Source organism: Hemitrygon akajei, chromosome 1 (assembly GCF_048418815.1).
Source record: "Hemitrygon akajei chromosome 1, sHemAka1.3, whole genome shotgun sequence".
Lineage (NCBI taxonomy): Eukaryota > Metazoa > Chordata > Chondrichthyes > Myliobatiformes > Dasyatidae > Hemitrygon > Hemitrygon akajei.
In genome coordinates this window covers 190599511-190616188 of record NC_133124.1, presented here as the reverse complement: position 1 = coordinate 190616188, position 16678 = coordinate 190599511, and the positions used below count along the sequence as shown (strand labels likewise).

Sequence of the window (16678 nt, the reverse complement as noted above, 5' to 3'; positions counted from 1 at the left end):
CTGCACTGGGCCATATCCCTCCAAACCCCTCTCATCCAACCCTCACCTAGTCACAGGACAGTTTACAATGACCAACTGACCTGTCTGTCTTTGGACTGTGGAACGAAACCCGTGCACTCACAGGAAGGAAATACAAACATTTTTACAGAGGACGTCAGAATTGAACTCCGAGTTCCCACGCCACGCGCTGTAATAGCGCGCGCTAACGTGGCGCCCACAAACCTCTTTCACGAAACATATGGGCGCTTGATTTTCCCCAATCTAGCTCGTCATGGACATAACACTTCATCTGCCTATCTGCACTCCATTTTCTCTGCAATTGCTTTTCATTCTGGAGCGACCTGTCTGGGTGGGTTGCTAATAGAAGCATTCCACTGCATCTCAGTAGAACAACAAACCTGTGAGGAGAATATTCCAGGATTCAGACCAGTGGTCGTGACACAGTTCCAAAATCAAGAAAGGGCGGAGTACCCACTTGCTTGGTGACGTTTTTGGTGGGACATGGTGTCAGACAAGCCGAAGTGAATAACTGCAATGGATTTTACAGATGGTGCAACCTGCAAAGGATGCAATGTGGCTGACTGGTTCTTGACCGAGCACAGATTACCCGAGCAGCATCTCAAGGTGGCGATAAAGAGACAACCAATGGCACTGTACCTGACGTGACGGTCACAGACAAAACCTGGGACAGAGTTCTCTGAAAACCGCCTGCACTTCCTGAAAGTACGCCAGGGTTAAGGAGGCAGCAGAGAAATCAAACAGCATGACTGCTGCTCCACAGAGAACTCAAATCACTTAATTTGAGTCTGCCTCCATGCAGGGAACGTAAAAATGCCCAGAGGTAGCACAGAACGATAGATCCAGGGTGAATGAGAGCCAGGAAAAAAAAATTAGCACTGGTAGGAAAATTAATAGGATTGAAAGGTGATCAATCCTCCAAACATGATGATCTGTGTCCTCAGGTTTTGAAGGGGGTGGGTGGTTTTGGAGAATGGGTACACTGGCTGTCACCATCCAAAATCCCCTCACTTCCCAAACAGTTCCCACATATTGGAAGGCAATAAATGTGACCCTCCCCCCCCCCCCCCCCCGTGCAAGGATGGGGAGCAAAGCCAGAAAAGTGTCGACTAAATGACTGGGGAGCCAGTGGAATATTTTATTTCAGAAGCAGTAACAGGCGCAAGAAGATGGGGCAGAGTCGATGTGAAGTTATCGAAGGGACATCGCATTGAACAAACCTGCCGGGGTTTCTGCAGCTGCAGCCAGAGGATCTGCCAGAGCAAACCAGTGCGAGTGCGCACAGGGACTCTGTGAGGGGGTTGCAGAAGAATGCGAAACAGAGCGGCTGTGGGTTCTGTACCAGAGCGAGAGCAGGGCTGGAAAGCAGAACGGACCAGCTTTGAGCTGGGTGGTTGCGCCAGGGGACGGCCGCAGTAGGGCTCCAGGTGCTCACAGTTTGTGTTAATAACATGGATGGAGGGGATTAGGTGTAATATATCCAAGTGACAAGGATGCTGAGAGGGTAGAAATGGGGGAGCAGCACAGAGGACAGTGCCCACGTGCCCACTGCCTGGACCTTCACGGTGAAAGGTGGCATCAGAGGAGCTAAGGTGAGTTTAGTATTTTTTTAAGATGGTGCAGACTGCAGCCCTGCTACATACACCAGTAGTAGAAAGGTAGGAGTTAGCTCTCACAGGGTCCTAAGTATCCTTCAAGTTAATATGTAGATTCAGCAAGCAATTCAGAAGGCAAGATGGTAGAGTCCTAGAGCGCCTTGCTCGAGGTATACAGAGCTCTGCCAAAACTATCTGAAACACTGCACACGTCTGCTCTCACTCTATAAGCAGATACTCGCCAGGGTGGGTCTGATCCCAGGGCAGCAGATATAGCCACAGAAGAGAGATTAGGGCACAAGACTCTCAAGTTCAGAAGGATGAAAGGTGACCTCATTGAAATGTACAAAGTTGTTCTTTTACATACTTGGCAGGGGAAGCGCCGGGATGAGGTTCTCCCTAGGGGCAGTCAGTAAAGATGGACGAGAAGAAATGTCCTCATTCAGACAACGGTGAATCTCTAGAATCCCTCACGCTGGGTGCTGTACGTTCAAGGCAGATTTTAACACTCTTTTTCAGAATCAGGCTTGGTATCACCGTCATATGACAAAAAACTTGTTAACTTTGCAGCTGCAATACAATGCATTGCATAACAATAGACAAAAGGAAGTACAGAGATATATAATGATTAATTAAATCGTGCAAAAAAAAATTGAAAAAGTAGTGAAGTAGTGTTCATGGGTTCAATGTCCATTCAGAAACCAGATGATGGAGGGGAAGAATCAGTTCCTGAAATTGCTGAGTGTGTGCCTTCAAGCTTCTGTACCTCCTTTCTGATGGTAAGGAATGAGGAGAGGGGTAATGGGAATCCTTAATGATGGACACCGCCTCTTTGAGGCACCGCTCCTTTAAGATGTCCTGCCGAGTCTAGTCCCCTTGTTGGAGCCGACTACTTTTCTTCATTCCTCTGCAGTAGCCCCTCCCCATACCAGACGGTGAGGCTCTCCGCGGTGCACCCGTAGAAATTTGCCAGTGTTTTTGGTGACAAACCAAATCTCCTCAAACTGATCATGCATGCCTCCTCTACAACTGCACTGATATGTTGGGACCAGGTTAGGTCCTCGGATATTGAGAAACCCAGGAATCTGAAATTGCTCACTCTCTCCCCTTCGCTCGTCATTAAGGGAAGTATAAATTAGCAAAGGACAGTGGTGCTGCGGCAAAATATCAGTCATGACTTGATTGAACAGTGGATCAGCCACAAAGAGCTCATGCCTACTTCTGTTTTGATAGCTAAATGATAGCTCTGAATAATTAACCACAAAACCCCATACTGAGCTGTTGACTCATCTACAGGATTCTGTCCACAGAAAGGCCTGTCTTGTGTTGCAGTTGAACAAGACGTTAAAGTGCCGGAGTATCGCGTACAGTTTTGGTCTCCTCATTACACAAATGACATCATCAAGCTGGAAAGGGTATACGGAACATTTATGAAGATTTGAGGGGCAAGTTAAAGAGATCAAACGATGATCTTTTATAGGGGCACAAAATCATGAGGGCTATTGAAAAGGTAAACACACACAGTCTCTCCCCCCCCCCCCCCCCCCAAGAGAAGGGGAACTAGAAACTTGAGGACATCAGTTTAAGGAGAGAGGTGAAGGGGACCTGAGGGGAAACTTCTTCGCACATAGGGAGTGGGCGTGTGGAACGAGCCAACAGGAGAAGTGGTTGAAGCAGGCACAAGAACAACATTCAAAAGCCCACTGGATAAGTGCGTGGATAGGAGGGGTTTACGAGCCAAACACAGACGTGGGACTAGCTTGGGTGAGCACCGTGGTGTCATGTCGGTCCGTTCTCTTGAGATTCTTACGCACTTGATACAAATGCAATGCGCTAACTTCTGTCGATAGCCACGATTCTTTTACTTAAGCAAGTATAAACCTTTCGGAGGATCACTTAACAAACTTCGCAGTGCTCGCAGAGCCAAGTCAAGCGATGCTCCCCGAACAAGGGAACAATCCTCCCTTTTAATAGGGTTTTACACCACAGTCAGTCACGTATGCAAGATACAATTTTTAGCTACCCCACAGTCATGTGCCTGGCAACAGTGATAGCACGAGACAAAGAATACCCGAGCAGTCACAATGGTCATCCACCCGAGAACAATGTGTGCGATCAGTATCTAAACTCTTGCATGTTGTCAGGACAAATTTATCCTTTAACATCTCAATAGTACTTGATAAAGGCCACTTAATCACCTCAAAGCATCTAATTTTCTGCACGTCAACAGGACAAATTATTCTTTAACATCTCAATGGATGAGTTGAGCTGACGGGCCCATTTCTGTGCTCTGTTACGCTGTGACTACGAGTGAGAATGGCAGTCCCACCTCAGTGCCCGGGCCCTGCACCAGTTTTAACTCAGACTGACACCCTTCTCTCCTCATCGGCATACTGTGCTGGCTTAGACTCGGTCAGTACTCAAGGGAGCACCGCATCGTGTCAGGGCACCACCCATAAGAGATATCTCGCTTAAAACGCCACCTTCCCGTCTCGGGAGCCCATCCCCCAGTCCCACTTCAGAACAGTGGGTGATGCTTTCTGATGTCTGTTTTTCACACCATAATGATCGCATCATTAATACATGGTCAGCCCTGGGCTAAACTGGCTGTCTCACTTGCTACATTTCAACCAGCACTGCACTGGCCTGGTCACTCTCAGGACGTCCCAACGCCATTTAGTCTGCAAAATAAATGCAAGATGTTCATCCACTGCGCGCACCGTCTTGCCCAGGGTCCAAAGCTTCATTCAGGTTCGGAAGTTCTAGATACTCCGGGAGCAGTGGTGTTTCTGACAGAATCTACAGGAAGACGGCATCCCATCAAGTATCTCCGCCATTCCGGTCATGCCCCCTTCTCACTGCCACTGTCAGGGAGGACGTACAGTAGCCTGACGATCCACACCAGCATATTCAGGAAGAGCTTCTTCCCTCCAGCCGACCTGCGTAACCTCGACCCCCACTTCAGCCATGGGACATTACGGACCACCTTCACCGAGAGGTCCCTGACTGCGTCCAGTCCTGCATCTGCAGTCTTTTTCTCCCCTGCTCTCCGTTCACTAGACGATACAATTTCATGCATAATATGTTTAATTTTAAACTGTGTGTTGGCAGTACCAACTTGCCTGCAACGCTGCTGCAAGTTCTTTTCATTGTTACTATGCCTCATCATGGTCATGAACAGCAATAAACTCAAGTGAAGCAATCACAACAGCCTACACTCCCAGTTTTCCTGTCCTCCAACTGTTGTTTTATGGCACGCACATTTCACTCCAATTATCTTTAAGGGAAGGTTGTTTTTAATTAAGATTTTGCCCCACAACTAAATGGCTCCCTAGTCCCAAACACAGACTCTTGACCTCACAATCTACCTCGTTATGATCTTTCTGAAATTAAAAATCGTAACGAGGTAGATCGCTCCCCCTTTAGTTCTTTCCCTGTAGCTGTTACGCTTCATTCTGCATCATTGCTGGTTTACCCTTTTCTAGCTCAATGGATTGTGCAACGATCTTATCTGTATGAGCAGTATGCAAGACAAGCTCGTCACTGCTCATGTGACAATAATAAACCAATTCTAATTCCACAAGGTATAATTTCACACAGATAGCTCTTCTAATTGAAGCCTTTCAGTCAACCTTCAAACCACCGGCCTCCCGAGTTTTGATATACATCCTCAAAAAGTTAATGACTTCCCTGCTTTGGACCAGATTATTATTCAGGGAGTTGCTTTGTTGAACAATCTATTTATAGCCTATCAGGTCCCGATCTTTGAAAGGTTTGGAGTTACACATTTGTGTACTCATGCCTCTGGAATGTGGAAGGAGATGTTATCATACTGGAGCTGTGATGGATATGGTCTGAACACCGTAATAGGCCATTCAGCCCATCAAGCCCACTCTACAGTCCATCATTTATTTCCACCCACAACCCCATTCTTCCTGGGAACTTTTGATTGATTAAGGAGGAGCCTATCAACCTCTGATTTAAATCTACCCCCATGATTTGGCCTGCACAACCATCTGTGGCAATGAATTCCAAAGATTCAGCACTCTCTGGCGAAAGAAATCCCTCTTCATCTCTGTTCTGGCGGGTTAAACTTCTTTGATGCCGTGCCCTCTGGTTCTAGATTCTCGCACTAATGGAAACATTATGGGGCAGCATAGTAACACTGTGGTTAGCACATATCTTTACAGCACCAGCTATACGATCAGAGTTCGATTCCACCCCACCCCCCCACTGTGTGTAAGGAGTTTGTGTGTGACTGCGTGGTACAAGAGGGGTTAGTGAGTTGTGCACATGCTACGTTAGTGTCGGAAGCATCGCCACACCGTACTCGATGACTTGATTTGATGCATACGATGCCTTTTGCTATAATATGACAAATATAGCTAATCTTTACCCTCACTGCTGAAGGGTCTCAGCCTGAAACATCGACTGTACTTTCCCCCCCCCTATAGATGCTACCTGGCCTGCTGAGTTCCTCCAGCATTTTGTGCATGTGCGTTGCTTGGATTTCCAGCATCTACAGATTTTCTATGTCCACTCTACCTAGAGCGGGAAGGTCCTAACTTTTTTTATGCCATGGACTAAAAAAAGTCCCCCCAGGTCGAGAACCCCTGATCTAGACCTTTCGATATTCAAAGCAGTCCAGCTTTTGGTGAGGTTTGTGTCACACAGACTCAATCTGTACCATGGCCTAGCTGAGCCCAATGGCTCCTTCCGGAGGTTAATTCCACATGTCACCTTATCACCCATTCAAGATTGCTTAATGACATTTACAGTACACAGGAGGACGAAATAATTGTTACTCTGGAGTTGGTGCAGTAGAAAATAAAAACACAATAATAAAATAGCTTCTATAAATAGATTGATTGTGTTCCCATAAAGTGACGCTAGGCACAGGAGTGTCTGTACGTAAGGTGACTCTGACAGGAAATGATAAAGTAGTGGTGTTTGGGGGTGCGGAGGGGTGGGTCAGTGGGTGGAGCTGCTGATCAGCCTCACTGCTTGGGGACAGTAACTGTTTTTGAGTCTGGTGGCCCTGTTGTGGATGATACACAGCAGCCTCCCTATGGGAGTGGAACAAACAGTCCATGAGCAGGGTGGGTGGGATCCTGCATGATGTTACTGGCCCCTCTCCTGCATCTTTCTGTATATACTGTATGTTCTTGATGAGGTGGCGGGGAGTGCGTTGGGCAGTCTTGACTCCCGATTGTAGAGGCTCCCTGTCTGCCACAGTGCAGTGATGCAGCATATTAGAATGTTCTTCACTGCACATCTGTAGGTCGTGAGTACAGATGTGCACAGTCCAGCTCTCGTCAGAAGTAGCGCTACTGGTGAGCTTCCCTGTCTGTGCAGGGCGTGCATCCGCAGGAGTTTCAAACTGTACACGGGGTGAGAAGGATTCAGCCTCCCCAGCTGTTCTCCTCTGCAAATATACATAAAAACAGGATGCTGACGAGATGAAGGATGCAGATACACCCAAGGTGTGGTAGTGCTCGCACAAACCCAGCATCATGTGGCCATACAACCTGCTTTTCTTCACAAGGAGCTGCACAAGAGTATTAGAACCAAGCACAAACTGAGGTGGGTGATAAAAAATCATCTTAAAGTGGGGGGGGGGGGGGGGGGGAGGAGAGGAATGCAGCTGTTGGCATGGTAAATGATGGTCGGGGGATGCCGGAGGAAGCAGAGCTGGAAGGATCCTCCGGAATTAGGAAACCTACAGCACAATACAGGCCCTTCGGCCCCACAAAGCTGTGCTGTGACACAGTCCATTCAGCCCATCAAACCAATACCCCAAGCAAATCATCCCCTCTCAAGGGCCTACCCAACTCTGTTTGGTTCCTGGCCCCACCAGCTTTCAGCCGATTACTCTCCCAGTAAAACCTCTTCCCTCATACACCTCCTTCACTGCCTGCTTTTTAAAAATCAATGTTTCACAGTCTTGGAGCCCACTAATGGAAACAGATACCCCTCCCCTCTCCAAACCCCTCCTGCTCCTGTCCGCCTCCATCAAATCTCTCCTCAACTTCCTTCACACCAAGATAAAAAGCAAGAGCTTCTCCGGTCCGATCCTGCAGCCAGACTCCCTCCTCCCTGCAGCCACTTTAATGCACCTCCTCCACAGCTGTCTGGGACCTGGACACTCTTCCCAAAGTGTTGAACCAAGAGCTGGGAGATGTGACCCAATCAGTAACTAACACAGGTGAACTCTTCACCTGTCCCATCACCGAACTGTTCTCACAACCTGTGGACTCACTTTCAAGAACTCTTCATCTCATGTTCTCGACATTTATTGTTTATTTATTATTATCATCGTGTTTGTTTTGTTTTGTATTTGCACAGTTGGTCACCTTTTGAATATTGATCTTGTTAGAAACATAGAAATACAGAAACCTACAGCACAATACAGGCCCTTCGGCCCACAAAGTTGTGCCAAACATGTTGTATGCGGTTTTCCATTGTACTTCTTCATTGCTATTTTATTTTGGTGATACAGCACAGAGAAGGCCCTTCGGCCCTTCGAGCAATGCTGCCCCAGCAACCCCCAACAGACCTGATAAACCCCAACCTAATCACAGGGCAATCTTACAACTTCCAATTATCCTACCCGGGACATCTTTGGATTCTGGGAGAAAATCCACACAATTCCACAGGGAGGATGCATAGAAACTCCTTTCAGAACAGTGCCGGAATTGAACTCTGAACTCCAAATCACCAAAAGCCGTAATAGCGTCACGCTACCGTGAATGCCCGCAAAAAGATGCATCTCAGGGATATAAATGGTGACATATAGGTATTGCAACAGTAAATTCACTTTAAACTTTAAACAAAATAACTAAGGAACGAAGGTGGGTACTGAGAAAGGAGGGGGAGAGAGCAGGGAGGGAGGGAGGGAAGAGGCAGAGAGACGGACAGAGAGATCAGATTTCAAGGACAGCTTTAAATTCAAATCACGGATGGTTCTGGTCAGTACAGACAATACTAAAGGACAGACGATGAACGCCATGTCAGTCAGGAAGTGAGCAACCCAAGTGTGAATCACCTTAGGCTTGTACGCAAGATAAATACTGAAGATGGGAGGCAGACGGAAGAGGAGCGAGAAGCAAAATGAATCAAAACTAATAATTTGTCTGAAGATGCCAGTTCTAAACCCATTTCTATCAGATACTGAAAGCCTGCAGTTGGGTATGAAGCTCAAGAGTACTTCCCATTGCAGAATTGGAATTGGTTTATTATTGTCACAAGTACCCAGATACGGTGTAAAAAAAAACATATCTTGCACACTGTTCATACAGATCATTACACGGTGCATTGAGGAAGTACAAGATAAAACGTTAACAGATGAGGAATGAGATGTAACAGCTACAGAGAAAGTGCAGTGTAGGTAGACAATATAACTCAAGAGTGTGGAATTCAACCAATCTGGAGGACAACAAGATCTGCCAGAAGTGTTTAAAACGGCATGCTTTGGGTCTCGGAATAACGTAACTCCGGCAATGGGGTAGCATGGCGGTTAGCACGACACTATCACAGCTTGGGCGGCAGTGTTCGGAGTTCAATTCTGACGTCATCTACGGGGAGTCTGGATGTCCACCCACCTCCCCGTGGAACGAGCAGGCCTTTTCCACACCCTCGGCTTCCTCCCGCAGTCCAGACAGGTACCAGTCAGCAGGTTCAATGGCCGTTGTAAACTGTCCCATGATTCAGCCGGGGTTAAAGTGGGGCGGGTCTGCTGGGCGGTGCAGCTCCAAGAGACAGAAGCGCCCATTCCGCACTGTATCTCGAAATAAAATCAAGCAAATCTTAGAAGTAAACCTCCCACGATTTGCTATCTCCAAACCTGTGGCATCAAGGCAAGGATTAAGAAACAGCTCAGGACTGGTTTATCTCATCCCAGGTATCCCCTGAGGCAGAGAACATTGGCATATCAGGCAGGAACAGTTCATTCCCAGTAGAAAGCTGACTCACTTCCCCATCCATTATGATAAATACACAGGCAACTTAACTTTAGTCCAGAACTTGAGCTTCTCAATCCCACTCAATCCTGATAACCCAGTGAGAGCAGCAGAATCTTCACCTGCCCTTTGGGATAGGACTCAGGACCACCAGAACTTGATACTCAGGTCGGCATCCAAAAGATATATCAACTTGCAAATTACTGTAGGTACATGAGTAGGTCACACCGTCCCTAAAAATCAGCTCCACCATTCCATCTGCCACTGCCTTAAAAAAAAATTTGACAGACTTTGCTTTCACTCTTTGTTGAGGAAGAGAGTTCATGACCACCTGGTCTACTGGAAGTGGTGGGAGGTGGACACAGCCCAGTCCATCACAGGCAAAGCCCTCCCACCACTGAGCACATCTAAAAAGAGCTCTGCCAGAAAAAGGGCAGCATTCGAGGACCCCATCATCCAGGCCATGCATGCTCTCTTCTCTGCTGTCGTTGGGACGGAGCTATAGAAGCCTTGTGTTCTACACCACTCAGGTTCAGGAATCGTCAGGCTCCTGCACCAGCGTGGATAATTTCACTCACTTCAACACTGAATTCATTCCACAAACTACGGATGGATTTTCAAGGACCCTGCAACTCATGGTCTCAGTATTATTTATTTACCCAAATTATTTATTTATTATTTTCAAGTTGCACGTTGGCTGTTAGACGGTCTGTGTGCGTAGGTTTGCACTGATTCTATTACATTTCTTTGTTCTACCATTAATGCCTGAAAGAAAATGAATACAGTGACATATACGTACTTTGATAATAAACTTACTTTGAACTTTGAGAGAAAAAAGATGCACCTCATCTCCATCTAACAATGGGCAACATTTATTCCAGATCCTCCCCCCCCCCCCCCCCCCCCACAGCAGGAACACCCCTGCCAATTGTATACATTCCATCATGTCGTCTCTAACTTATCCTATCTCCAGTGGAGGAACAGCCTCCAAGTCGTGTAACAACTACGCCATCACATTAAATCTTTGAGACAACGGGGAGATGATTTAAAACGAACTCGCAGTCCTCCTGCTTTGCTCCTTCTCATATTACTCGGGCCTGTAAGATAACTGATCTTTAAATATAATTTTAGCAGCAGTGACAGTTACCGTAATTGTGTTGCCACCTTCCAAAAGCTTCAATTTATTCAAATCATTAGTGCAATTAATGTAATTAATAAGCTTCTGAAAAAAAAAACTATCCTTAAAATAGTTACTGTTAAAAAGTGCCTACGCCTACTTGCTGTTGGTCCCCCTATCTGATAACATTCTCCCTCCATCACCATTGGGCAGACAATGAAGCCAAATGGTTGGCACCAGCCCATTCTTCCCCATTTCCCTCCCCATCCCTATTCTACAAGGGGATTAGGGGGAATAGAAAGGAGATGGAAAGCAGGGTGGGGTGCAGATAGCCTTCTGCCTCACCTGAATGACCAAGACCACTTCCTTCAACAAAGCAGCAAAGAAACAAATTCAAAATAGACCTGGGTTCACTTTCACCTATAACCTCAAAATTTCTCCAAGCAGGACGAGTGTGCTGGCTCAGAAAGAATCCCTTTGAGCGCCCTCTAAACACTGGGCAATCCTCAGCACCCGCCGGCATTGCCGGCCAACACGGCTTGGGCTGTCTCAGGCAGAAGGCAGTGGTTTTCTCAGAGCAACACCAAACACTGAGCCTCAGCGTAGACTCTATTGATGGTGGAGACTGAACCCACAATCTTCTCGCACGTGGAGGCAATTCAAACGATGGAGCACAGGGGACCTTTCAGCAGGCTGGGCTCGTGACGGCTCGCTGACAGAACTCTGCAGTTACTCCTACCACTTGAGCTTTCAAGTGGTACAAATCCCTTTCAAGCACAATCGCCTCCCTTGACCATCAGGTCAGCACGGGAAGAGGGGGCTCTCTCTGCCTGGAAGCTGAACAGACGCTGAGGCTGTGCTCACTGCCGGTCGGTGACTCAGTTCTCAACAGGGGTGATCCACGACCTCCCGGCAGGTAACTATCCCTCAAACAAAATGAACAGAACCAGATCGTTCAGTTCTGCTGTTTGAGGATAACGACCAGAATTAGAGAGGCGTACAGCACAGAAATGGGCCCTCACAGTCCACCTCACCCACACCGACCGCAATGCCCATCGTCCAATCGGCAGCAGGAATTGCCTGCGACCCTCCACCCTTCCTGAACTAACCACTAACCACTGCAATTGAACCCTGCTTTCACCACCTCCTCTGGCATCTCATTCCTGGTATTCACACCCTCGTGTTAAAAACCTACCCCTCAGTTCTCTCCTCCTTAAAACCTGTGCCCTCTGGTTCCAGACTCCCCTGCCCTGGGGAAAGGACCTTTTTATGCCCTGTGCAATGTCTATAGCTCGCCCCTATATCCACTCAGAATTGACCCAACCTATCCAATCACCTCTTGTAACTACAGGTCTCCAGTCCAGAACAGAATACTGTGCCCAACGATGTCCCTGGCTGTGCTGTAGAGAGGTTTCCTTTCTGAAATTACACATCTCAGGCATCTGACTTTCTGATTCCCCCAACTCGTGTATCGCTTGGGAAAGAAAACACACCAGGAAAACCTCTCCAGCCACCAGTCACGCTGTGCACAAAATGCCGAACTTCTGCTCTCCAGTTACCAACCGTGCTCCAGCAAAACTACACTTCTAATCCCCGCTGTTCGGAGAGAGCAGGAGTCCCTGCCCACCCCCCCCCCCACCCCCCCACCATCCCTGCTTCGGTTCTGATGCAGCACGTCCAACCCCCCGGGCCTTGAGTGCCCGCCTGAGGAGTGGCAGACCTGGCACACGGTACTCTGCCAGGTGGCTCCCAACACGAATCCACAGCACAAACAGATGGGCTCACGCGGGTCACACCTCTGGCTGGACCCCAGACGACGACCGGCCGACAAGAGGGGCTGCGTGTAAGGCTACCGTGTGTTAATACTGGGTGCAAAGCAGAGAGCGGACAGCAACCCGTAGCTCTCTGCAGGGCCTGAAATCTGCCGATTACCAGCCACACTTGAAAGAGCAGCTGAGCTTGCAAGGGCCACCAACCCGCAAAAGGCTTGGAGGGAGGGAGGGAGGGAGGCGAGACTGAACGTCTCTACCGATGCACTGAGCACAGGCTGGGCACAGTTTCCGGTCTCTAACACACAGCTACGCGAGACCGCAAAGGGACAGCATAGGAGTTAGCAGTGCCAGCGATCCGCGTTCGATTCCCGCCACTGCCTGTGAGGAGTTCGCCCTGTGAGTGTGCAGGTTTCCTCCGGGTGCTCCAGTTTCCTATTCTGCCGGCTAATTGGTCACGTTGCAACCAAGCGACGGGGGCTGGTTGGGCCGACAGGGCCCACTCCCACTGCTCCTTCTAAGTTGCTGGGACCCGTGGCCGCACAGTAACTGAAACGCTCCCGCTCACATACCCTTGTTGCCACGCAGCTAGGATTCTCTCAACCGTTAAACGTTTAAAATGCCGCAGCGGTTTTCAGGCCGTACAAACGATCCCCGCTCAGAGCAACGGTTGACGCATGCAGCCATGGAGAAAAACAGCAGTCTGTGAGAACGCTGTATCTCTAAATAAATATGGAGCACTTCACTTCCTCACTCTTTACAAAAATGGTCCTGAACACCTACGGGAAGCAGTTGGTACTCCGGAAGACTGTTGAAAGGGCACACAGATTGTAGATATAACACACACAAGCATGTTGCCCTCGTGCCCAGAGCGAAGAGTTCTCCCACTCCTCAAAAACCCCACACTCAAGGGTACCCTCCCCCCATGAGCCCAAAGGGAAGGGCCCTGCCCCTCCCCACGTGTCCACACTGGGGGCCCTGCATCTGAAGCCACATCGCCCAATTGTTCCCACAACCAATGGACTCACTTTCAAGGACTCTTCATCGTAATGTTCTCGATATTTGCTGCTTATTAATTAATTCTTTGCATACACTGTGAATGTCCACAAGGGAACGACTATCAAGGTTGTAAACGGTGGCAATAAAGTGACTTTGATATCAGGCCTGCAGCCTCATCAGTCTCACACACCTCTCCACCACATGGAACCCACCCCCTTCAATACTCCTCTCTTAAAAACCCCTCCTGCTTGCCTCTGAAAAGCTCCCCTCCAAACACCAGCGTTGCTTCGCTCTCCCCCGACCACCCGCCGCCAGTAAAAGGCCTCCTTCCCCCCCGTTCCCCAGGAATAAAAGGCAAGCGACTGTCAGCACGGGTCGGGAGGGGAGAGAGGAAGCGGGTCACTCCGCGCCTGCGAAAACAAGCAACTGGTGAAGGGGGACTCGGGGAGTCCAAGCCCACAGTCCCACCCACCCACCCCGGAGCAGGCCACGGTTTATGAAGGGCCAGGCTTTTAAAATCGGGAGCGACCCCAGTGCGTTCCATCATGGGGCAGGCTGCGCGGTGCCAACTGAACCACCCCCACCAGAGACGCCACCCACCCCCACCAAACACACACAGACGCCTGGCATCTGCAGCAACAGAAATGCCACTGGCTTCAGTAACACCCCGCGTCAACCTGTCCTGTGTCCACTCCATATGGGATGAAATTGCAAAAGAATTGGAGCCAAACAAACCAAGATAAAAACTATTTATTTATATAAACCAGACAAGAATAGGAACGTCTTTTCCCCCCTCCCATTCAATTTATAAGCAAGCCTTCTTCAAAGACCCCTGCTTAAAACTAATCAGAGATTGCACTCATTCCCCCCACCGCCTTCTTTATCGGTGAGGCGAATCTCAGGAGTCACCTCACACAGCAGACTGCACCGTCACGGAGACGTGGTTAGTAAAAGAAATCCAACGCTCACTGAAATTAGCTGCACAATTATATTTAGTGGGTGGGGAGCGACGGGAGGGGGGTGGGTGAAATGAGCTGGGTCATGCTCGGTTTAAAAAGGGCTCCTCCGCGCAATTCACAAGAAGCGGTGCCCGTCGTTTTACCGAGCCTTGCCTTCCACACGCCGCCGCAGCGGAACGCTTCTTCCTGCAGTCAGAACCACTCTACTTTCCATCGAATTACACAACAGCGCAAAATAAAAAAAAACACGCCCGTGCGAAAACTGAATCTTTCTAAATTTTCCCGCTCGCCCCGCTCCTGCGATGTTACGGCCCTCTGCTGTATGCAATTCTAACGAAAAGCAAGCTAATAGCGAAAGCATAATCGCCATATAAGGAGAAAAGGAAAAGGAAAATAAACACGCTGCAAAGCCCGCAGTCAAAACAGCTACAGCCCCGAGTGCCCGATTGATACAGTAACAAGTTGCATACACGGGATTGACATCGACTTGTCCCTCACGTCCTCCCCGCCACCACCTGCTTTGCAAAGCACAGAATAATATAAACCGTTATCAGATCTCAGCCCCGCACATGTCAGGCGAGGGAAATGACAAGCGGGGCTGGGAGAGGGGCGCATTTTATAAACATCATCAAATTTAACAGGTTAAAATACGGCCAAATTTCGGCGTCGCTGTCACCTCATACTCGGTGGGTGGGTGCAGACTGACAGATCCACGTACCTACAGACTCCCCCAAAACAAAACTGTGCCCGCAATGTGTGGCTCGATGTGGGGTGGGGGGGAGAAATCATTTACTCCAATAAAACATTCAGCTACCAACCTCTGGCAGGGAGTTTTTTCGTGTTAATCATTTTCGCGGCATATTCCTGCCCTGTCGACAGTTTGATACATCTGCGGACGGTGGAGAAAGCGCCTCTGGATAGACAGAATATGCACACAACACAAAAATTAGACACAATGTCGCGCAAGAAAATGGATTTTTTTTTATTTTTTTACACACAAACACACATTAAAGGGGTTCTATCTGTTGCAGTCTCCGCAACAGGGGAGTTGACGGGAGGGTGTGGAGGTCTGCCTCAGCCCGCACTATCAGGGCGCCGGGGAGGGCTGCAGCAGGGGAGGGAAGGAGGCTGGGTCACTTACTTGCCGAGCTCCTCGTGGATCTGGTATTCATCGGTGAACCGGGTACACTTTCCAGTCGAAGCCATGTTGGAAAATTGCAACTGAGAGATTGAGAGCGCGAGCTGCCGGGGCCCGGGTGATTGACAGCTCTGCCCGTCCCCGTCCGCCCCTCCTCTCGCGAGAGGAGAATCTGGGCGGGCCAGACCCGTGATTGACAGCTCGCCCGAAGCGGGCGGAGGACGTCGGACTCCGACGCCTTGCGTTTCTCGTCGATTTTCTTTTTTTAAAAAAAGACCTCTCCTTAATATTGTTCCTTTTGCAATGTTGTCAGGAATCGGGAAGACTGCAGCGTGGAGCTGGGGCGAGTAACACGCAAACGACAACAATCCCTGCAACGGCAGCAGCTGGGAACATGCAGCAGGTCATTTAACAGATGGGTTGGCTTCCATCCCAGAGCGATCATCTGAGGCAATTGGCTTCGAAATTCAACCATTCCTTGGGAAGAAAAAACGCAGGAGCGGCACTCAGTGTAGAACTCAATAAAAGTGACAATTCTATTCGGAGATTCAGGCCCTTACTGCTAAACGTGGGGAGTCACCCACCTATCTAACCCTAGCCTAATCACAGGACAATTTACAATGACCAGTTAACTGGTATTTCTTTGGACTGTGGGAGGAAACCTACGTGGTCCCGGAGAGAATGTACGGACTCCTGACAGACGGCTCCAGAATTGAACTCTGCGCCCCAAGCTGTAATAGCGCCACACTAACCATTACACTAACTGGGTGCACAGAAAAAACACAAAGCTTGAACTAAATTAAGCTTCTGACATTTATTTCCCCATCTTGCTCGGGGGGGGGGGGGGGGGGGGGGGAAGAATGAGAAGTTGAAGAAAATACCTGGGGGAAGTTTAAGAAAGCATCTATCCATTTCTCCTCTTTGTTGGAATAAATGTCTTTAGGAGTTAGGAGATAGTGTATGAACTTGACAAACATCTCAGATCCAGGCTGGAAATAAATCCCAGGCTTTCACAACAACATTTTTAATTAAGCATTAAAAGACAAGTTAATAAAATCATCTTTCAGACTCCTCTGGTTTAGACCATAAGATATAGGAGAAGAGGTAGGCCATCTGACCCATTGA

The 16678-nt window shown here is 48.7% G+C and overlaps 1 protein-coding gene across 50 annotated transcripts in view; it reads right to left on the bottom strand.

Moving 5' to 3' along the window:
* Positions 1–15734, bottom strand: part of LOC140733858 (calcium/calmodulin-dependent protein kinase type II subunit beta) — a 312164-nt gene extending 296430 nt beyond the window's left edge. For 13 of the 50 annotated variants that reach the window (XM_073057752.1, XM_073057657.1, XM_073057638.1 and 10 more), the window contains exons 1-2: positions 15557–15728; positions 15234–15328 (exon numbers count right to left, since the gene is read on the bottom strand). In XM_073057752.1, the coding sequence (XP_072913853.1) occupies positions 15234–15328; positions 15557–15621 (160 nt within the window). In that variant the 5' untranslated portion in view covers positions 15622–15728. Of the gene's footprint in view, positions 1–15233; positions 15329–15556 lie in introns of all 50 variants that reach the window. The other 37 variants (XM_073057628.1, XM_073057790.1, XM_073057668.1 and 34 more) reach the window with 8 other exon arrangements.
* Between the last annotated feature and the right edge of the window lie 944 nt (positions 15735–16678).